The sequence below is a fragment of the Telopea speciosissima genome, chromosome 6, assembly GCF_018873765.1.
Source record: "Telopea speciosissima isolate NSW1024214 ecotype Mountain lineage chromosome 6, Tspe_v1, whole genome shotgun sequence".
Lineage (NCBI taxonomy): Eukaryota > Viridiplantae > Streptophyta > Magnoliopsida > Proteales > Proteaceae > Telopea > Telopea speciosissima.
In genome coordinates, this window is record NC_057921.1 from 39,026,032 (window position 1) to 39,050,834 (window position 24,803).

At 36.8% G+C, this 24,803-nt stretch overlaps 2 protein-coding genes across 2 annotated transcripts in view; both read right to left on the minus strand.

Annotated features, from left to right (window-relative positions):
- Positions 1 to 4,388: 4,388 nt before the first annotated feature.
- On the minus strand, positions 4,389 to 13,085 carry LOC122665186 (14-3-3-like protein). Its single transcript, XM_043861271.1, has 5 exons — positions 12,979 to 13,085; positions 12,056 to 12,575; positions 11,836 to 11,958; positions 4,795 to 4,911; positions 4,389 to 4,674 (listed from the first exon to the last, which is right to left on the minus strand). Exons 2-5 carry the CDS (start codon positions 12,539 to 12,541, stop codon positions 4,615 to 4,617), a joined length of 786 nt encoding a protein of 261 aa, XP_043717206.1. The 5' UTR covers positions 12,542 to 12,575; positions 12,979 to 13,085; the 3' UTR covers positions 4,389 to 4,614.
- Positions 13,086 to 24,098: 11,013 nt separating this feature from the next.
- LOC122664540 (protein CASP) overlaps positions 24,099 to 24,803 on the minus strand; it is a 90,394-nt gene continuing 89,689 nt past the window's right edge. Inside the window, exon 19 of the mRNA XM_043860389.1 lies at positions 24,099 to 24,315. Within this exon, the coding sequence (XP_043716324.1) occupies positions 24,252 to 24,315 (64 nt within the window). The 3' untranslated portion in view covers positions 24,099 to 24,251. The remainder of the gene's footprint in view (positions 24,316 to 24,803) is intronic.

Here is a 24,803-nt window from a genome sequence, read left to right on the forward strand (position 1 = left end):
GTTTCATTGGGAGTCCAGTTACTCTGCATGTACGTGCATATCCAGATACATGTGAGAGATACTCACCTGTCTCATTTTTGTCACTTACAAGAGGAGGGGTTTTAATGGAAATAAAAATGACAAATGATTACCTCTCGCATGTACATGCAAATGATCCGTTCTCAATGTAAGTAACCTGAGGCTATTTCCAAGTTTTGAATCCGCAATTAACAGGTTGTAATAGTGCAACTTAACTATTGTGTTGCTTGCCCACCACCTAGTGAAGTATAACACTTTACTATTTGCTACTTGGACTGGTACATGGGTTAGTCCATGTGATAAAAAGACAATATATCATTACATTTCATGTTCAAACTCTAATTCACAATTTTAGTAAAAATTATCAAATGTCATCAAATGGAGATGAATATAAAAAACAAAATGACAATTTTTGTAATTTTTACTATTTTCTCTACTCCTTTACCCAAAAAAAAAACTATTTTCTCTACTCACTTTAAGTTGAAATGATACCAATGAGATGCTTGTCTGTTAAATAGTGAAGTGTTATATTTCACTAGGTACAGTGTCGGCAAAGAAAACCCTTACATATGGGTCCTAGGTGTCAATATGCTGAGTGAAGTATAACGCTTCACTATTTGCTGTATATTTCCCTTGGTGTATATCATCCTCAAAAGGGCATAATTGTCAAGGACACAACAATCTTAGGTTGATTACACTGAGCATGACCCAAGCTTTATCATAGAAAAGAAAGTGATTTAAGAATGATATGGCTCATGTGAGTGTAGACCAAATTAACTGATGAACCAGAGACTGGTCTGCAAGTGTTCCACGGATATAGCCTAAGCCCGGTCCATGATGCCTGGTTCAAGTTCTTAGTGGGTTCTTTGTAGCCTGTTTAGATTCACCAAGGGATAGGGAAATGGGGAGGTAGGTTACAAGTGAGAGGGGAGAGGGTAAGGAGTGCAGATTCCGCTGGGTAAAGGTGGGACTTGATTGTAGGTCGTGTAACCAACCATCACTTATTTCCATGTTTGGATGAGATTTTGTTTATGAAATTCTAAGAAATTTAAGAATTTTTTTATGCATTAGAAGTATAAGAAATTTTAACATATATATTCTTGTTTTTTGTCAATAATCAGTTATAAGCCATGGATTCTGGACTAATCAACCTCAAGAATTACCACAAAAATCCAAACATCACTTTCTTGTGTTTTTTTTTTTAATGTCAAGTGGCAGGACACAGTTTTTCAAATGGCAAAATAAAATATTGAAAATTTTCAAGGCCATTGAGAAAGTATATGCCAAGTCTCAAATTTTTTTGTTAGACTAGTTTGTGGCTTACATTCCAAATTTCAGCTTCAACGTAGTTTCTTAAGTGGCAAAATAAAGCATTGAAAAAAATTCAAGACCACTCGAGTCAGAAATTTTGTTGTTAAGCAAGTCTGTTACTTACATTCCAGATTTTGGCTTAAATAGAATTTCTCAAGCAGGAAAATGAAGCATGAAAAAATCCACAGCTATGAGAAAATATATTATGATTGGATCCGAATTTTAAAATTGATTTGTAGTTAATTCACACCATTACCTACATATCTATATTATTAAAACTGCCACAACACTAATGGCAAAATTTAAATACATAGAAAACCCTTATCCTTACTAAATCTACATGGCATTTTCCTTTTTCTTTTGGGAAAATTTCACGGACACCCCCTAAAAGTATCCAATATAGCTGAAACTTACCATATTTTGGCAAAATATCAAACTTCCCCCTAACGTTAAGCAAAGTGACCCCCAAAGATAAAATGTCGATTTTACCCTCCTAGTATCATCCAAAGTTTAAAATGACTATTTTACCCCTTAGTAACTTTTAGGAAAAATTTACTAGGAAATACCATGTTCTTCCCTTCGGAGCGTGAAGAACAGCTTTCTTCAAGCTCTGTTCTCCAACGTTTCTTCAAGCTCTGTTCTCCGGCGATATCTTTGAACTTTGTCGATCCTATTTTGAAATGACGAAATTACCCTTACCACAGTGAAATCCCTATAATACCCTTAATGATGAATTAATGACTTTTTTTTTATTCCTTTTTTCTCCCCTTCTTCTTCTCCTTCTTCTCCTTCTGTTGTTTCTTCAGCCGCCGCCGCCACCCCCTCCAGCCCTCCTCTTGCTCCCCTGCAACCCCGTCTCCGTGCGACGACTGAAACTGTTCTGCACCTCAACAATGTCGAGGATTGCATCTACAACTCTCTCTCACTCTCTCTCTCTCTCTCTCTCTCTCTCTCTCTTACTCCCCTTCTCTCCGGCTAGAAGTGTCAGGACCCACCTCCTCTGTTTTCCCATAACCCACCGCCGCTACAATTTTTTCCCCCACCCCCACCCCACTGCCGTGGCTAATCAGCCACTGCAATTTTTTCCCCGTTGCTGCTATGGTAATTCTCACACAATCCCTCTCAAACCTAGAAAACCTAGCAAGGGTTTTTGGAGAAGAGAAAGCAGAGAAGCAGCTCTCGGCAAACCTCTTGAAGGTTTTTTTTTTTAGAAGGGGAACCATCGAAATTCATTTAAGCTGATGTTTAATCTATATATTGAAGGTTCGAAAAAATTGGATATATCTCTCTCTTTCTCTCTTTCACAATTCAACAAGAACCCCTCTGCAGATCCATGGTAGAAGCTCACCCACCTGGCTTCCGACTCTTTACTCAAAGCCAAACACCTAAAGAACCCTCAAATCTTTGTTCTCTCTAAAACCCCTCTTTTCCCTCACAGCTATGGAGGATACTCCATTTCCCTCAGCTTTGGTACTCCACCTCAGACTGTCCCCTTTATAATGGACAAAGGTAGTGATCTGGTCTGATTCCCCTGTACCCACCGTTATACCTGCTTGTACTGTTCTTTCGTAAACCAAAACCCCTCAAGTATCCCAACTTTCATCCCCAAATTGTTTTCTTCCGTCAAGATTGTAGGCTACGAAAATCCGAAATGCAATTGGCTTCACAGCTCTGACATTCAATCGAGATGCAGTGGTTGCGAACCCAATTCGAGAAATTGTTCACAGATCTGCCCTCCTTACATAATCACATACGGTTCCAGATCAACTGGTGGTATTCTACTCTCTGAAACCCTCGATTTTCCAGAGAAAAAGGTACCTAATTTCATTGTCAGATGGGCAAAACCACTTCCTATGCTAGATGATGGAGATTGAGATCAGAAATGGAAACGTTGGGTTTCTACTTCAGGTTTAGTGAAATGAAGAGGACAAATAGGGAAAATTTGTCAAAACCCACCGACCTCAAAACTCTACACTGCGATTCCTCAAACAAGTAGCAGAAGAACAATCCCAGAAGAGTTGAAAGGGTCTTCGTCGTTACCGTTGGTGTCACCCACAGCAGTAAGAGAAGGAAGAGAAGAGAGGTCAGATGTGACAAGCAGAGAGGGGGTTTTTCCTTCTTTGTCTTCCAAGCTTGGAGATGGGTTCAGCAATGGCGGAGGTCACCATCTATCGCCCAGCTATGGAGATGAGTTCCATCGTCTTCTTCCTTCAGCCCTAGCTGGTCAAATGATGAACTGTTTTGTTTATTGGGTAAAAGAGGATTTTACCCTTAAGGGGTGTTATGGTAATTTATCCCTTCTAAGGGTAATTTGGCTATTATGATAAATCTAACAGCAACTTAACCCCAAAAACCTAACAAAGTGGACTAAATTCATATATCTTCATAAAATAAAGGTCTTCTGTGCCTTTTTGCCAAAATATGGTAAGTTTCAACTATATTGGATACTTATAGGGGTGTCCGTGAAATTTTCCCTTCTCTTTTTAATGTTAGATTCCAAATCTAGGATAACCTAGATGTGATTCTCAAGCCAACCACTCGGTTTGGTTGTAACCTAGCTGCATGTGTTTGGTATGTATTCTTGGAATGTATTATAAGGTGATTCCACATTCTCAAACATACTTTTATCATCCGAGAAAGCAAAATCGACTGAGAATGTTTTTCAAGAATGCATACCAAACACAGCCCTAGAATCCAAAATTTGAGCAATTGCACTTTGCGATGGGCTACTACCAATACTAATGAGATAATTCTTGGAATAAGATGGCATCCATATAAAAGCTTAATGAGATAACTCTTGGTTTAATTCGGGTTTTTTCAATCACAAAAATGATAAACTAACCCCATCTATTGGGATATATCCTTCAATTCCTCAACAAATAATGAGGAGACTCCATAATTGGATTTTAGAATAACATTTATTAACTCGTAACAGACTAAGGATGTCTCCATTGAAGGCTTGATCATACCATCTCCTGCCAGCCCTGCCCTGCCCCAACATAACAATCAAAGCCCATCCTGATTTTAGACCGACTGTGAAATAAACACAAAATCAATAATCAAGCCAAATTCTTTGGTTCAATAATATAAAAGCGAAGTATATAAAACATTCAAATGTTCAACCCAAGTGCCACAACATTCATGATTTGTGAGTTGGCCAAGAAATCTTTCTACAGCAATCCAAATTGGGGTCTATACTAAACACAACTGACAAATAAAAGGGCCATCTGTGCAGCAAATGCATTTCTCGTTTACTATCGCGCCTGAGTCCAGATGGATTCATCACTACTGCCCCTCTCCTGATTCTTTCTTTGGAGCTTCCTTGATTTCGTCTCCAGCATCCTCCTGCAAAACAGAATATCAAACACATTGTTTAAAGTTTAGACAAAGGAATATCTGGATGTATACAAGCATCACATCCGCATATGTTTGTAGATGTATAGAGAGAGAGAGAGAGAGAGAGACCGTGATGTCCGAGGTCCACAATGTCAAATTGTCCCGGAGAAGTTGCATGATCAATGTGCTGTCCTTGTAAGATTCCTCGCCCAAAGTATCCAGCTCAGCAATAGCCTCATCAAAAGCCTGCAACACACATCGGTGTGGTTAGTGCATGCAAAATACAGCAAGACACGCACAGCTCAGTTCTACGATCAGCGATATCTTTGAGTTTCCACTATATGCCTCTTCACCAGAAGCAAACCCAAAATTAAATTTTTGGTTAGAATTCAAAAGTGATTCAACATGCAGGTATATCTTTACAATAAAACAACAATCCAGCAGGTTGTGAGGTCATACACAATACTCCCATCCCCCAGTAGCAGATAACAGTTAGAATGGATCTCACAACTTTCAAAGTCGATACAATGTTTACATAATGGGAGTATCTGAATACCTCTATAGGTGTATTTAGAATTTATACAAAAAAGTTTTTTTTAAGATTGGGTATAAAAGGATCTTCAAAATTAATTTGAAAACGACATATCATTATGTCATTATCAAAAGGTGTCATTATCATCGAATAACCATATGAAATAAGACCATTACCCTTATTGGGAAAAAATTGAGAGTCATACTCTTACAAAAACAAAGGGTTACAAATTATTCAACAACTTAAGGGGTGTCAATAAGAAAATCCCTTGCATAATAGGGATACGATAAGAACATGCTCAATTAGACAGGGAATCATCATATGCATATATTTTGCTATTTTGGTTTAGAGAATCCCCATTTAAGGGCGTCATAAAGGCACTAGTTCCATATATCAATGCTGACCAAATCATTTTACGAAGGAGCAAGATTTTTGATACAGTTGTAATTATATATCTTTATGATAAATGTAAATCTTCATAAAAAATTAATCAACGGGAATTGTACAAAATGAGAATACTGTTGTTCACTTCACCAAAATCCAAAATCAAGCAAAAGCAAACTGTCAATGTTATGTTTCAGAAAGCTAAAAAGATTTGGACATACTGCATAGCATTGCCAGTAATGAAGGAATTCAACTATTGTGAAGGAACATGATAATAACAACAATATTGACCATCGAAGATGCCACCTTTTCCCTACCCTAACCAAAGATCAGAATGGCCAACCAGCACTCCACATAGCCCAAAAAACTTTCCAGTCGAACAAAGTTTCTTTTAACCATAATTGTCAAGGCATCGCCCAGGTGGCCACCTTGACATTCTAGGTGCCTCGGCAACTAGTGTCGCCTTGACCGCCTAGGCGGGCAATTTGGTCGCCTTGATTGCCTTGTGTCCAGGCCCCCCCCCTCCAACACCTTGGGTTGCCTAGACACCTTGACAACACTTTTAACCGCTGATCAGGAAACCGTTACAATAATAATAGTAGTACTAGTAAATGATAGAAATAACCAAGAGAATACCCTTCTTTTCCTTTGCCACCCCATTCATATGTTTAACCTTTTCTTGTGACCAGAATTCCAAGTCTTAGAGAGAAAAAAAAAAGCTCAATTCACCAAATTAGTGAAGTTACCCAAATTATTAAATGATAAAGTACACATTCACCATCAGCACACAGACATCAATCACAAACGGATTCCACCTGCCACTCAAAGTACAAGTAATATCTCACCTGTATATAGAAGAGTGCATAACGGATTCTGTACATTAATATTGTCTCCAAGAATCTGTTTAACAGACTTATCTCAGTTTCACACAGGGTGGTTTATGCTGCACTAAAATCTGCAGCACTGTCATTTCCCAGCCATGTAGATTCAAATCTGGATCCACCAAATTGAAGTTTTTGCACCCAAGAGTGTCTCTCCTAGCCATGTAGATTCTGCCATTCTGGTATGGTGTTTTGTTCCTGCTATTCAATATGGATTCTCCAAAACAACTACTTTTTTATAATTATTTTCTTTGTTCTTTAAAGTTAAACAGCATTTACCCTAAACACTGACCAACAACCAAACCACCTCTGTTTCTCCTAGAACCACCATCAGTCTTTCTGTAACCACCAACCCATCAAGCACTCATAAATTTACCTCAAAGGTCACCATTTTAGCCTTCAAACCTCAAACAGTTTTATAAATCCCCACCATAGCTTAGCCAGACAGACAAATTTCCCACGTCATCCCTTTGTGTTTCATCGATTCTTTGAGCCTTCCAGATCAATTTTCATTAATTTCTCTTGAACCAATCTCAAAACCCAGTAAAATTGCATGGTTTAAGCTTCCTTCTCAGACATTGCTTCTTGGAAGTTAATGTTAATAATGTGTATATTCTTTGTTGAGGATTGTAGAGTTCTCTAAGAAAATATGTCCTCATACCAAAACCCTGTAACCCAAAGAATTTACAGAGCCCCACAATACAAGCACTTCCTTGAAGGGGTATGGATAACCATGAAGAATATCGCCAGGAAGTGGCCAATAAACCCATTACAACTCATGAAGTTGACCAATTGTCAAACAGAGGATGTACTGCAACATTTAATCAAAAGAAACTCACGCTCTATTCGAAAAGTATCATATTAAGCATTTGAATGCTGTCATTTGCATGTTTCATCAAGTTAGAATAATGGCAGGTAAATTTTCAATCAATCAACCAAACCCGAAATGTGCATCTATGCACATAATAATAGGAGGCAGATCAGACTCTTCGTGACCAAAAGACACATCAATTTCTACATTATTTGGTCAAATTTCTCCATAAAGATCTTCATTTGAAGTATTTGTGTCAGTAAAGACCACTCCTTTGTTGAGTCTAAATATCAAGATGAAAAAACTGAAAACTGAAAACATTAGTGAACAGGATATGTGAACAAATTGATCTCAAATGACAGTTTAAGGGTAATTGTTCAGGATATATGGGTGAAGAACATTTTGGTGTGATCTAACTGAGGTTTTGGTTAGGCCGTCTTTTTGGTAATAATCCCATGTTAGTTTAGGAAAGGATTATAAATCTCAATAACGCAGGCAACTGGACAATAGGGATTCTAATACCAACATGATGCAGGATTTATCAAGGGAAAGATTAGTTTATGGGGTTAAAGTTATGCCTTTGGTGAAGTATAAGGTTGGTAAATTTGAGAATCAAGATGATGCAGCTACACAGACTTGGTCCAATAGGTGCATGTAGGAGTTTTATTTATTTGTTAGGGTTATTTCTGTGATTTTCATTTTTTTATTAACATTTTCTGTTGTAGGCTACATAGGAGTGAGAGTTAATTTGGACTCTGTTTAGATTACAACTGGTAATAGTCTTCATACATACATGTAGTAATCCTTCAATAGTTTTCAGATTATTGGAGTGAGAGTATTTTTTATGGTTGCTGGTGGCTCTCATTGGATCTTTGCTGGTTTGACTGATACATCTCGGTCCAGTAATTCTTCTTAATCCAGCTTTTAGTACTCTTCTCCTATTCTCTTCTTCCCTTATTTTCTCCCTTGTTTATAAGGCTGGTGGAAGTCGTGGAACTTCTGTTTTCAAGTCTAGTTTCAGTTTTGTCGTTCTGCTTGTAACTTCTTCATACTAGTGCTGAATCTTTCCAGATTTGACGTTTGAAACTCTATTACTCATATCCCCGAAACTATTAGTTCGATTTCAGTTTTCAAGTCTGAAATCACAGAATTAAATGCATGGTCTGTTTTCTGCAATTTCTACAATTGACCCATCAATCCATCCATACACCAGTCACCTTATAACTCTATTTTCTGGTTTGGAGATTAATTACTAGGCTTGGGCGATTCTGTTGGTGAAGTCCTATTCTGATCAGGTTGACTTTTATGAAGTTATAGCTCACCTAACGTAACAGGTTTATCGTTGTTCCTGTTCTTATCATGAGGAAGAAGTTCCCATCTTATTTTCTACTTAGCTTATTTTATGTTATTTACACAAAAGCCCCTACTTTTCAAAGTTCCTTCTGTTTTGTCCCATGCACGTATTAACTTCCTGATTCGTCCTTTCCATAATTTTATTTACTGATTTGTCCCATTACCTATTTTGCTCTTTCATCCTAAACTGTTCTCAATATTTACAAAACTGCCACTACTCATTCAATTTGAGTTATTTGTCACCTGTGGGCCCATAGCAATCCAAATTTAAGGGTGTGGCAACCCAGGATTGCATTACAAGACTAGGGTTTTAAGACTGCAGAAACAGCAGCGATGATTGCAGAAAGAGGATTCAGGGTTTAATAGAACATGGAATAGATGGGTGGTTTAACACAGGCAGATTAAAGGCTAAGTATATCACATTTTGGAGGCTTTGGGTTGGCTTGGGTGCATAGGCAATAAGACGAAGGTATCACTGAATTTTCTTGGTGGTTGAGTTATAGACGCAGGTAGGCTTTGGATATGTGGGTAAGGGAGCTTTCAGTGAATTAAATAAAATAATGAGATGAGATTCACCACTAGAGCTCTAGGAACCACACCTAAAATAATGTGTAAAATGCCATTACAAGACTAATTTCCAGCATTAAGGACCTAACCAGGTAGCAAGTTTCCAATATTCTTCAGTCATTAATACAGAAAGCAATTAAAATGGCTTTGTAAAGAACTCCACGCAACCCTAATTGAAACTGCAGTGTATGATAGCGTCACACTTATATTACCATCTCTCTGAAATCACATATTGTTTGGATCGTTTTGGATTCAGTGATTGGTAATTGAAAAGTCTCTGTTATTCAAACTAGGTGCAGAAATAGAATGGCAACAAAGAAATAGCCTAAATCACATAATGGTTTGCTAGACTCGAACCAGTAACAAAACAAACATATTAAACATAAAATACCATAAGGAGACACAGTGTAGTAGGGGTTTCTATGATGGTAGATTGTATTACATAGGTGTTAAGATTGCTAGCTGATTTAAAGAGAAGAATTTGAAAATGGACAATTTAAGGTTTTAAGATAATGAATCTCAAATACACGGGCTATGTAAATTGGCTGTCATGTGGTTGACAAAATATAAATAAATAAATAAATAAATATATATATATATATATATATATAATCATCATCATCACTGAATACAATGGTTGGCAATGGAAGTCAGGGTCATGAATTGGTTGGATATTGTTTTTAATTAGTGGTTTCAGAGACTAGGATGCTAAGGTTTGGAAAACCAGAAGAAAGCAGGCCACGCCAAGAACTTAGCAAGTTAGCAGACAACACCAACAAACAAAAAATGAATTTCCACAAATAAATGCGTAGCTGTTTATCTTCTTTCTTTTTGAGGATAAGAAAGAAAAGTGGCTTTCGGTGTTGAACCTGTTGGTGACATCAAAGAAAAGGAACAGCAGGCTTTTGAGACTTTGCCAAACCTTGTACAGGGTGCTTAATATTGCTAAAGAATTAATCATCATCTGAGCATCAATTTGACATGAATTAGACGTTTGTATTCTGTTGATGCTAGAGAACAATAGAAAACCTAACTTTTGTATGTGCTAGATCATGTACAATATAGTGGGACTAGTGCTATTTTTGTGAGCCTGTAAGGTGTATATACCCTATTCTATAACCAAAAAATTGCAGGAGAATCACGTTTCCACTCCATTACAAGCAATCAATGCAGACACTATACCAATAGTAACTCTGGATCCAAACAATAATACCCAACTACACCTGATGACTTACAAAAGAAGAGACCAAATAAAATCAAAACCTGCAATCCAGCTCTTAAACATTGTTTACAAAGATTATTTTGGGCAAATTTGTTCCTGGCCTGGGTGAAAAATCAGGACCATGCTAATTTTCCAGGAGAAGCTCAAGCTTGAAGATATTAAATGCATACATAACTATATATGTTACACTCAGAAAAATCACCTGTAATCATAATGACACAGAAGGTAGCTTAACTTCTATTTTTTTTTTTTTGGGTGGGTAAGGTGGGGCTGAGGGGGTTGACAAATAAAGCAAACTAGAAATTTCAAGTACCGGTGTACACAGATACTTGTTACTTTCGAAGTTCAAAACAAATTTCATTCAATGTCCAGGGCACACCTGCCAAAACCTAACAACAATCCAAGGTCCAAAATTGTGGATTTTGACCCATTTCGCCATCTACCAACACTGAAATATTTGGATGAAAATTTTGTAAATTTTGCATGTAAATTTCAATAGTCGTTTTGTTTTGGTTTCTTAAGAAACCGAATATTTCAGTAATTTTGGCAAAATTTCGAACCTTGCAGCAATCTACATATGAGATGATGACAGATACACAATCCTCGAGCTTTTCCGATATGCAAGAAACCATCATTTTGATATTTTTGCACTATTACTGAATCCATTATAGTCCTTTAAACACAGAAGTAAAAAACAATGAACAATCTACATATGAGACGATGACAGATACACAATCCTCAAGATTTTCAAAAATGCAAGAAACCATCATATTGATATATTGCATACTTATTGAATCCTTTATAGTCCTTTAACACAGAAATAAGAAACAATGAACAATTAATGGGTACTTCTAATTTGACAAATACTCAATTACTCACCTTTTATCAATCCAATTGCTTTAATAAAGGAGATGAACCAATACAAGGTTGAATTGGGGATTTGTTTAAGGTCATGCCCCCACTCAAACATACAAACATATGTAAAATTCTAAAAGAGTAACATCAATAAATAAATAAAAAAAGGGTTATGCGCAGCTCTTGCACCACATTACCGAGTTTGGCAGTATAATCTACTGAGAGATGCCTGGAAGATGCTAGAGTAAATTGACCATTTATCACACAAAATGCACAGATAGAAAGGATCTACATGCAGCTCTGAGTTAAGCGTCAGAAATGTGCATAACAAGAAAACATTTAATCTCGTGGATGGCAGACTGGTGACAATCAAATAAGAAGTATGAAATATGTGATTATAAATAGAACCAGCAGACATCTCATATCTCATTTGAAATCTCCGTTTTCCAAGCAAACAAATCCATAGAAATTCCTTTTTAACCACACATAGAAAGCTAACAATTGCAGAGGAAAAATAGCTGTCCAATCGTATTACAATCCAAAAGAAGCATAAGAGATAACAAACCTGTTTTGCAAGATTACAAGCACGATCAGGTGAGTTCAGGATTTCATAATAGAAAACTGAGAAGTTCAGGGCAAGGCCCAGCCTAATCGGGTGAGTGGGAGCCAATTCTGCCAGAGCAATGTCCTACATGAAAGGAGGAAATCAAGTCATGCCACACCGAACAAAACAAACCCATCAGTGACAACAAAATGGGTTAACTTGGGTTCAATGACCAACCCACCTGAGCAGACTTGTAAGCCAATAAAGTGTTCTCGGCAGCTTCCTTCCTCTCAGCACCAGTCTTAAACTCAGCCAAGTACCTGTGGTAATCACCTTTCATCTTAAGGTAGAACACCTTGGACTCCGCAGTTGTTGACGATGGGACTAGATGAGACTCGAGAAGACCCAAGATTCCATCACAAATCTTGCTGAGTTCTGATTCAATCTTGCCCCTGTACTCCTTGATAGCAGACACATGCTCTTCATTTCCACGGCTTTCTTCCTTCTGCTCTATGGAGGAAATGATCCGCCATGAAGCCCTCCTAGCTCCGATCACATTCTTGTAAGCCACAGAAAGAAGGTTTCGTTCCTCTACGGTTAGCTCCTCAACGTCAACAGTCTTAGCTACGTTCTCCATGAACTCCACCATCTCTTCATAACGTTCAGCCTGCTCGGCCAATTTGGCCATGTAAACATTTTCCTCCCGAGAGGATTCGGCCGGAGACATCTTTTTTATACAAATCTAATAATAATAACAACACCTGATGCCACCAAAACACCCAATTATTGACAAAACCAATACCAAATCAGTATTAAAAAAAAAAAAAAAACTGAAATATATTAGGGATTCTACAAGTGGAATCCGCCGTGTGAATCATAAAAGCGATAAACAAAGCAAAATCCAAGCTTTATGGAGCCGCAACTCGGAAAAAGCTTCAATCAGAACTTAATTCAAACCAAATAGAAAAAAATACGATATAAGAAAAAAGACAGATTCACAGAGAAAAAAACATATTAAAATTTCTGATTCGTCGTATATCGAAACAGAGAGATTACTGCGAATAAGATCAATCGATAAACGATTTCGAGAAGAGATAGATCCTCTTAGATCTAACCTTACTGAATCGAGAAATCAATGATAGTTTTGGAATGAACGAAACATACCTAACAGGTTTGGGGCCGACGAACCAAGTCTCTAATCTCTCTCTCTCTCTCTCTCTCTCTCTCTAAAATTAAGGGAAAGCGAAGGGAAACAAAGGCAGCGAGGGGAAAGGGAAAGGAGAGGTGGCAGTGCCTTAAAATGCTCGCCCACATACAGTCAATAAATCATTCCTTACCTGACACGTGGTAGACTGTATGATCGTTGGGTGATAATTGCGCCACGTGGACGCTGACCGCCAAAACTAAGCTGTCGAATGCGCCGGTGAAATTCATAATGACTATATATCTCCTTGCCATTTCAAAATTTGAAAAGGGCAAAAAAGAGAGAGAAAGAGCCGTAACTCCATAATACCATTACTCCACCACGTGGGACCCACTCAAGTTAGATGCCATCTGAACGGCTCACACTCATTTTTATACGTTCTCGTACGAGAATGGGATCCCAATATCTATAGGTGAAAATGATTGGATCACCGCAAGAGAGGGAGGGAATCGTTTGGTTGTTTGTTTGTTTCTTGCTATAAACCAGGATTTTAGAAAAATGAGCCCTTGTTGAGTGGAAGTGTCAAAGACCTTTTAATACTGTTGATTTGGAATCTTCAGTATCAAAAAAAATTCTCTCCTATTTTGACCATGTAAGTTGTAGGCCACATATGGATTATATCATTTTCCAATCCCTCATTAGTTGCAGTGTGTAGATTCTTTCTTACACTGTCGTTGTAGGAAACTTTCTCCTTTCTGATGTATTACTTATAAATTAAGCAAACATTGCATTTGTAAAATTTCAATCCAAAATATACGGAGGAAGTGATTCCAATTTCCAACAATTGATAAGCAATAAGGAAAGGTGCAATGTCCCTCCTGTCTCGCAGCTTCATTTCCCCTCCTACACACACCCCCAATCTGTTGAGCTTCTTGTTGATCCTCTCTCTAGGACTTGGAACTCGAAATTGATTCATCACTGGTGGCCACCAAATATTGCCCAACATATCCTATCTATTCCCATACCTTTATTTTAACGGCCTAATAAATATATTTAGCTTCATATTTCATTTGGTTTTTTTCTTGATAACTTTAGCTTATAGGTTGGCCATTCAAGGTAGATGCTCTCCGCCTAACCCAGTTTGGTTAAGATTATAACATACTCCAACCAATCCAAAGGTTAAAATTTTTGTGTGGAAACTCTTACATGCTCGCCTTCTTACTGCTAGCCTTGTTTCGAGCTAGGGTCTCTATTTATCCATATTGTTCTAGATGCATTGACAGTGTTTTGGATATGAATCACCTCTTCCTCAGATGTTGTATGGCATAGAAAACCTGGACGAATACTAGTTTCTCTGAGCTAACTGAAACACACAACATTCGAGGAATTTTTATCTATTGCTGTAACTGGAGCGTTGTTGTGCGCATCATGCGGTGCAGCAACGATCATGTGTGCACAATGGGGCCCATAGTAGTGCTCCAGTTACAGCAGCGGATAAAGGTCCACATTCGAGAGGTCACCCAATGTCCTATTTCACGATTAAATTCTCGGAGCCATGATGTCAAGAATGGAACGTTCTTTCCAAATCTCCAGTATGGTATATAGACAAAACCTAAACCTCTGCAGCAAACCTATTTGTATAGTAATTTTTACTTTAACCGAGTAAATCTCAGATATTGTCCCTTTTTTAGTTTTATTATTATTAGTATTATTATTATTTTTTATATTTGAAAATAGTTTTTATAGGTTTCTTTATTGTTTTTCAGTGTATAATGTCAATGGAGCAATAAGAATGAGGTCAAGGAAGAATAATTTTCTCCTTTATGTTTTTTTTTTTTTTAAGAGAGAAGTCATCTATTCATTAGGATCGGATTACACACACATTGTCCGTAACAGATGTTACAGAAAAACATGGATCAGATTTGGGCCACACAGCCCGATCTAAGCCCTCCTCCTGGCTAGGGTATTTGCTATAGAATTAGCATCCTTTGGAATATAAGAAAAAACACATTCATCAAAATATGAGGTAAGGTGTTTAATATCCTCGATGACCGGGTGAATAGACAACACTGACTCCTTAGTAGTGGATTGAAGAGAAGAAATTGCCTCCAGATTATCACTCTCCACCAGAACCTTGAAGATTCCCTTTGATATAGCCTCTAACAAACCTTCTCGAATAGCCAACACTTCTCCAACTATGACATTGCTAAATGAGCGTAGATCTGAGACAGCAATACGAGGCAGGCCATTGTGATCACGTAAAACAAACATGCTGAGGATACGGTCTTTTTTTTTTCACTAGCCACCAAAAAAATATTAATTAAATAAGTAAAAAATTACATCAATTTTCACAACAAAATTATGTCTATTACATCAGACAAAGATAGCAAGATCATTCGCTACAGAAACAAAAGACCTATCTTTTTTAATAATATTTACATTCAAAAAAGATTACGCATTTTAATTATACTCATTGTTCTGACCTTTCAGTAGTCTTATATTAGACACATTTTATTTGCCAGAAATGACAAAAATTAAAGAAAAAAAAGGTACTACATATACGAGAAAGTTTTTCTACAATTCTCCGGAGTCCACACCCAAGATCTTAAAGTCATTATTTCTTCCACCCTCACTAGTTGAGGTCTAAAATCCTCCTTCTCTATATATATAAAATATTAATCGGTTGCATGGTTATTGCGCCCAAACATAGGTGCACACAAAAAGACTCTTCAGAATCAAGTGAAATAAAAATTCTCATCCAATTCAATGTTTCTGTGCATACTCTCATTTGCTCCACGTTGGTGCATGGGCTACACAACCAGTTAGCATTTTATATCATTTATTTTGAAAGATCTGTCGGTGAATGGATCTTTATCACCTCCAGTTGGCTGCCCGGCTCAGTTCCCTAGTTCCTCTAACAAAGGAGGGCTAAAATGACCTCTCTATCCATGCCCAAACACTCTGCCCGGGTGGGGTCCACCATCCCCTATTAGAGGAACTGGAGAACTAGGCCGGTCAGCAAACTGGAGGAGATAATTTTCCATTGGATGACGGAGTTATGCATTAGATTTACTTTTCAATAGATTTTCCCCCCATGTATCTCTCTTTTTCTCACTGGGTTAAGGCTCTTTGCAAAACCTCAATTAAAAAAAATGCTAACCTCACATTTATTATGACATCAAACCCAATCACATATTAGATAAATTTTATTATTTTATTCTCCTACTTTACGGGGGTCTTTAAAACTAAATTGGGATGAGGCTGGCAGAACACTTTTATTAAATCAGATTTTATTATTTTAAATAAATGTTTTATCTTCCTTGAAGACATTAACATACATTACAAACACCATCTTAAATTGTCTATAATTATTCTTATTGCGAACATTGATGTCACTACTATGACGCAACTGTTGGGTAATCACCAAGGTGGAGGTGAATCAATGGACTGTAAAATTTTGAATCGTTGTCTTCTCTTGTAATTGCACAATGCAGTACTGCATCATGCGGCACAACAGAAGCTATGTGGCACAGCGTACCTCACATGGTGCACAAGGCCTCTGCAACCGCTGCACGATGCAGTACTGCATCGTGCAGTAACTGCACAGGATAAAAATTCTAAAAACTTTGTCTCAATTGGTTTTTTGTTTTACAACTCATAATTAGTTGATGTCCCTATCACTCAGTTACAATCTTATAGTGTTGCCAGAGCTGCTATGTTTAGATTTGGGAATCCTCACGATTATCCTGAGCTTGCTCACACCATCACTGTTCTATTGGCACAACCTTACCCAGACACTCAATTGGATGAAATCAATTTTGAAAGATAATGTCACTATGGTGATGAGGCATTTGGCCCTGCCTGTATTGGTGTTTGAGCTCTTGACTATTGGGGTGGAAGGGGAGAGGGAGATGCTGGGGAGGGGAGACGGACAAGCAGAGGGACAAGGAGAAAGGGAGCAGAGCTCGAGATGGAGAAGAAGGGGAGAGGGAGAGGGTAGCTAGTGATGAAATGAGAGGAAGGGGTAAGGATGTCAAAGGATATTCAAAATTACGTATTCGATTTGCGTTCGTATCTGTTTAGGAGAATTTGAATCCGTTCAAAAACTAATCGGATACGAATATCATAATCCCTCTATTCGACCGATTATTATCCGATTCGTTTAGCGATTCGACAGTAATAAAATGTCTTAAATATATCTTTTTGTCCGTTTATCCAATTAAGTTACCTTATTGGATTTTGTTTTTTTATTTTTATAATTTTATAAGTTAAGATAATTTGATTCTTTTTCTATATTTTCAATTGATTTATATATATTATTTTATGCATTGTGATACATTGAATCATATATCTATTAAAATAAATACAAGATTAAATCAAAAGTAAAAAAATCAAAAATTAAAAAGAGTAGAAGAAATGGTAGTTGTTGAACTCTCAAGTCTCAACCCTAACCCTTATCAACAAAATAATAAAGATGTCAACGAATAGTCGAAAAATCGTATTCGATCCATGTTCATATCCATTTAGAAGAATCCATATTTAAGAACCACTAATTGAAAATTATCGAAATTCATCCAAATATAATCAGATACAAACATGATAATGTCACTTTCTGACCAAATTCGAGAATTCAATGTGTTTACATCCTTAGAAAAGGGAGAAGAGAATTCAATCTGTTTACGGCCTTAGAAAGGGGGGAAGGCAAGGAAGAGGTAGTGGAAGGGGAAATTAAGAAAAACAAAAAATTCCACCTAAGAGGAGAATTTGAAATACAATGAAGATTAAAAGAAGTAAGAAAAAAGATGAATACAAACAAGTTTTCCCTTTTTTTTTTTTTTTAACTCATATTATATAAATTGAAATTGATATAAACTATGCTAAGCCAATGGAAATGCCAAGATTGTACTCAAGGTGTGATTCAATGGTACAATCCATGTTATTTAAACATTCCCTGTAGTTAATAATTCGCCCACTTCCAACTACCTAGCTGTCCTTGAGTCTTGTCATATCAAAGATTTTGTCCAGATTTGATCCCCAATTAAGTATTAGTATATTGGAATTGAGATGTAGACTCTAATGGATGAAAACCTTTCTACAAAGATGGCACAGCAGGACTTCTACTACCAATTTATAATGGTAATGGTTAGTGATTTGTTACACTTTTTTGTAATCATAAATATTTTATGATTAAAAAAGCTATTAAAATGTTATTATTTGACATATAGAAACTTTATTATTATTAAAATGATAATAGGGGAAGTTATCCTTTTAGCAATGGAAGGCGGTATTTTAAAAAAGGGAAGCAGTTTTCTGTACGGGTAGGCCAGCATTCCCATGTGTCTATCTCTCTCTTCCTTAAAATAAGGGGGCAGAGATGTCTTTTCACATGAAGAAGAGAGAGATAGACTCATAGGAGCTATGCCAGCACTCCCGGACAAAGAACTTTTTCCTTTTCAAAAATTACAAGATAAATATGAATCATCAATTTTTATGAATTTTTTAATCTAAACCATCTATTTTCATTCAGAGTTGGAAGGGTGCCCAGATTATCTAGAGTAGTGGTACACATGCATGGACATACACGGAATGTGTGTTAATAAAAAAAATATATATTTGATTGAAGGGAAAAGGTTTTTAAAATCGCTAGAGTAGGATACATTAGCATTTTTGTGTCTATCTCTCTCCTCCAAACATAAAATGACCTTTCCCTACCATGTATGATACTGCTTTATTGCATATCATGTGATGCATTTCCTGTCCTCTCCCTGGATTTAATTAGACTCTAAAATTTGACACAAGGTTAATCTAAATCATGCCCTCTTTATCTAACAGTGGGAATGAACATGTCATCTATTCATGTGGAAGAATAGATGCTTTGTGACATTTAAAAAAATAACAAACTTTTGTAGCAATAATAATTCAGCTAATAATAATAATAATAAAAACAATGGGATAAATGATCGTTACGGTGCCAATGACAATTACTGGTCATAGTAAACTTAGTTGACCATACAACCTACGCGGGAGAAACAACATTCCCATTCCATCCTTTGGTCGATCAAGTTTTCCTCAAGCCACGATGAAGGAAAATTTTCTCTTTCTTTGGTTCAAGTAAAAGCTGTTAAGATTATATAATAATTTATTGAGAAAAAAGTTGTGCACAATACTAGCTTAAAAATGAAATTCCACACCCCCTCACATATCATTCATATGAAGGGGTGATATATCATAAATGCTCCTTCTCCTATTGTCAGATTCCAAAGGGAGTTCCCTCATTCGCTTGAAACTGTACTCGGGCAGTGTAGGGAACCCTCTCCCTATTATCTTCAAAATTTCATAAAAAATTTCTTATGTTATTGATTATGATTTTTTTTTTATAAATATTTTAAGGAATATTCTACTAAGCACTTTTCCCTCTACTTGGAGTTTGATTTGAATTCTCTTTTGACTAATGATAGAGAAACAATAACCTCGAACACATTTTATTATTGCAATTGATATATCAATTGAAATTCTACAGCATATACCAATTAAAAGACTCCAACTCAATGGATTCCTAATAAAAATAATATTCTTATACTTGGAGGATTTATGGCCGTGCATAGATGTTTGGGGTCTTATAATTTATTAAATAGATAAATAAAAGCATATTAGGTACTTCATCTTCATTATTATTTTTTTAAATTAATGTTTTATCTTATAAAATGAAGTTAAGAGAAGTAGTTCATGGCATAACATTTTCTCCCAACTTGAAATGCCAACCATGGTATTTGTATTAAATAAGGATGCCTCTATGGTAGTTGTTAGATAAACTAAAAACTAAGTAATAGACATTTCTCGCATATATAATGTCATTTACTTAGAAGTGGAACAAAAAAAAAAAAAGGGCTTGGAGATTAAAAAAAAATTGTTTATTTTTACAATTAATAAATCATTTTTACATTACCAAAAAGGAGGTGGATTTGGAAATAACCCTAGAAAAAGATGAGTAATATTTTTTTCCCTTTTTTCGTCTTGTTTTTTGGTAAAAGGTTAGTGGTAGTTAGAAGAATAGCACTAATGTATTCTACCAACCAAGAATGTTCAAGGAAGGCTTATCCTTGGAAGATACATTTAGCAACATGGAAGGTTTCTATGCCTTGCCGGTACTGCAGAGAATTTTAATATCCTTCTCACTGTTAGTAAAATCGCGTTTAAACACGTTCCCCTTTTTTATCGTTTTAAACACGATTTGTCATATGCTTCCCAAACATACGGTAAAAAATGGCAAACGGCAAACATTCCCCTTTTAAACGAGTTTAAAACATGTTTAAAACACGTTTCCTTTTTTTTGGCGTTTTTTAAGACCTTGGACTTAATTGACCATATCTCTCTCTCCCGAACTCTGATCGGCTTGATTCTTTCACCAACGTAAAGATGACTCGAAGGACTACATTTTTCATGATATCACCTTCAATTCAAAGTCAATGCTTGGATATCGAAAATAGAAGCATGTATTTCAAATAAAAATTCCTTAATTTATATGAGAATAGTAGCATTTTTTTGGTCTCGTTTTTTTGAAATATAAACGTTTAAAACCCGTACCGTCCGTTTTTCATTTTTTACCGTTCTTTATTTTTTTGACTGTTTTATTTGAGCGTCCATTTGCAATTTTTTAGTTTTTAAACCCATACCGTAAGACTCTATTTTATTACCGTTCCCCTTTTTGCTAACCATGATTCCTTCTACATCAATTCTAAATGTAAGTAGATGTGCAATTCAAAGCACATTCTCGGATGCTTTTTTTAAAAGTGTTGCTGATAAGGGGGTCCCAAACAAAGCCTATTTATGAAATGCATGCTAGATGGCTTGGAAAAGGTTACACATACAAGGTGTGTAATTGGCAGTCCTTGCCTTTTGATACTCCAAAAGATAATAAAACATTTTGAGAAGGAAGTTTTTTTACTTGACTAGGTATAAGGCATTAACTTAAATAAATGCATAATAATTTAAGGAAATAGATTCTCTGAGTGCGGAGGATACATTAGTATCTCTCTCATCCTCGCATGAAATGACCTCTCTCCAGTCTATTTATTAAACCATTCTATTTTCAATCATTGATGTGCTTCTCTCCCCTATGCCACTTGTCTAGAGAACCTCCTCCCAAAAACAAAAATTAAAAAAAAAAAAAATTTAATTTAAAAATATGATAGGCTTGAAGTTGTCCACTTTCATCAGCTTCCCTCTCCTATAGTATAATAACCCACATCACTCCCACCTTCATTTCTTTCTTTCTTTCTTTTTTTTTGGGTTCCCCTCAAAGAAATGAATAGGATTATGCCCTGACTTTGAGTTATTGGCCTCTATATTTTTATTGGAGCTCCACCTTCAGAAACATCCCAAGTGTCCTATAGGCTAGACCCTTAGAATGCAACTAGTCAAGGGTACCCCCTACTTGGGGTTTAGGGTTAAGATGGTTTTTTTTAGGATTAGAATCAAGGGTTTCATGCACAATCTGAAAAGTGGGTTGGGGATGGGTGGGTTTGAGTCATTTCGAGTCATTGCCCATTTCCACCCATTATGAGTTTGGGTAAAAGATCACATGATGGTCTCATCCATCTCAACCACACACATCAATTCCCAAGGTTCTAATTCTAAACAAGACCTCTTCACGTGAAGAAGTACAACCGACTCTACCTTCTCTGTCAAGGCATAAATAACTCCTTAGAATTGATCCATCTTTCATGTCGGTTTCATATCCTCTGTGAAGACTACGGATGTCAACGGATCGAATTTGGCTCAGATAGTACTATATTTGAATCTGCATCTGATTAGCTTTCGGATGGATTTGGATAATGTTAAATGGATACAGACACAGATACGGATCAAATATTTTTTTCATTTATATGTAAATATAGCTTTTCGGATAGCTATAGTTTATCTGTATCTATATCTGTTTAGTTTTTGGACGGATTCAAATAGTTCTAAACCGATGCGAACACGAATATAGAAACGGATTTTGACTATTCATTTACATCCCTAATGGGGACTCCCTTTTGAAGTCTTTTTGTTTTTTTATTTTTTTTGGTAAAGTTTCATTTGAAGTCTAGATAGAGAGTCGTCTGCTAGAGCCTAGAGCCCCCTTTCTCAGGTTCAAACTCATGGAAATGCATGCAAGAGATAATGCCTTTCGACCCTCTCCCATCCTCCAAGACTTTGAATGCCTAACCTGTGGGACACAATAGGAAACACCAGCTGGCATGCATTTGTGAATTGTGCAAGTTGGCATCTGGTAAGGATACCAAAAAAAGTTGACTCAAACCTGGTCAAACTTTTATGATATGTGCTGTCCTCTACTATATGGAGAAACTAGAAATACAGCTGGGAAAGGAACCTCTTTAATTTTTTAGGGGATCCAACCAAACCTAAAGCTGTACTTGGTTGTCACTTGATTCGGTTATGTTTGGTATTCATTCTCGAAATAGATTCTAGGTTTAGAACGCATTCTGAAACTCGATTCTTTTCTATTTTCTCGCTTCCAGAATTGAACCAAATGCAACTTAATCATAACCAGGCTTAAGTCTTCACTTGATTTGGGGTAGCTAAAAAACCAAAGACAGTGGGGTTTTGCTTTTAACACCCAATTAGCATGCTGGACCTATATACAACCCATCTTCCAAAAGAATATGCAGATCTGAGTAATGAGTTATGGAAAAGCATGAAGAACTGATGGATATATCATTCATGAGATGACCCTTACTCTCTTTTTCCTAGATGACCATGCAGGGTCACACATTTTGGCTAGTAGATCCTAGGGGTGCAATTTGGCCCTGTCGGTCCGAACCTACCCTGACCTGCCCTGACCAGCCCTGAGTCCGAACAGGGTCTGGGCTGAGATATTTGGCCCTGAATCAGGGTTGGATCAAACTAGGGTTGAGGCCTTGGGCTAAGCCTGGATATATATATATAAACCTTAAACGTCACCTTCATGTTGTTATATAATATATTATACATGAAGATTATAAGTGATATATAATACATTTTATTATAGTATTCTTTTATGTAAAATTGATAATTTTCTCCCTGACCCATTCCAACCCATGCATTTCCTTTCCCCTCCCCATGATCAGGGCCAATCAGGGTCAGCCCGGCCCAATCCTGAAGGCAAATCAGGGTTGAATTTTTAGACCTTGAGTTAGGATCCGATCGCGTTTGAGCCCAGTTAAGGGGACTTAGGGTTGTGGTAGGATTCTATAAAGCCCGGCCCAACCCGACCCTATTGCAGCCCTAGTGGATCCTCCAACATCACAACTAAGTTGAATGGGTACCGATTCATCCATTATCCACACTGCCTTTTAAGACATTTTGACCCACAACCAAAGAATACTCAAGCATTACTCATTGACCCAATGTCCTTGAAACTTGATGATTCGAATGTTTCAACTTGAAATGACAAGAAGAAAAAAAGACTAAATTTTAATTTGAGAGAAAATACCCCACACTAGTAGTGTGGGGAGGAATCTGTAGGTCACATCAATGGGTGTCCTGAAATAAATATCACCAATATGAGACCCACATTTTCAGAGCAGATGAGAGAAAATAATAAACAAATCATGAGAGGGACATTGTAATCTTTTTCCCAATTTTCAATTATAAAATTTGTGTTTTCAGAAGGTCACCCGATCGAGCCAGACATGCCGCCCCTCCCCTGCACCCTAATATGAGGGCGTGTGAAGTGACTGCCACAGCCCTAGTCATTTCTAGGGTTCCAGGGGGTACGGCAGTCATTTTGCACGTCCCTATGCGACCAGGTCGCATTCTCCTTCCTAGAAAAAAAATATAAGGGACAATTTTTCATGTTGAAACAAAACAGGACATATATGAATGGGGTAGGTTTTTTTTTTTTTTTTTTTTTAATGGAAGATGGAATAGGTTATTTTCTATTTTACTTTGATGTGTCTTTTGTCTAGTAGCATAGCATGCAGACATCAACATGCATTGGATTGGAGTTCTTGTTTCATCCACTTAATATGTGGTAATGCATATAAGTTGGTAGCAGTAAAGAATAAAGGCAGTAAAATGGATTCAATTTATTAAGCAGACTTTCTTGCAGTAACTTTGAAGCTAACAACTATTATGGTTCTCTTAGTACATTTCATACTCAACCAAAAAAAAAGTATTGGTCTCATAAAACAAAAGTACTGCAATTTTTTGTTATATACATTGTCAGGATATTTACTCAATGATTGTCATTTGAAATCCATCCATCATTTACAAGGGGCAATCAGTGGAATCAAAATTTATCAATGAACACTCAAAGGGCATGTGGAAGATTCTTCACATCAGTCACAAGAGATTCCTCATGGCCACTCGTTGTGCTGCACAGACCAAGGAATATGTCAATGAAATGATAAAAAGCACATACCCACTGCACGAGGCTCCCGCCACAGCGGGGTCTGGGGAGGGAAACAATATGTTTACGCTGCTTATTAATTCTTATAACTTACCGTGTACTCCATGAGAAAGGTCATCAGCATCCACTATTAGACCAGTCCCACTTAAGAAATTAACCACATCAAGAATCAGCTCAAGGGAACAATACCAGCCATATGATTCCATTCCCCCCCCCCCTCCCTCCTCCCCCCCCTTTTTCTTTTTTCACCCCTATTTCTTATATTTATTTTAATGGCCCCACCAAAAAGGGGAAAGGAAAAAGAAAAGAGAGACTTTATCAAATAATATAAGTTGGAAGGATTAGAAGTCATCTGATCAAGCTGATTTTTGTGTATGCATTCTTTTGGAATAAATCCATCCATTGGTCAGTTTTGATCAAACATGAGACGGTGAGTTATTGGGGCCAAAACTC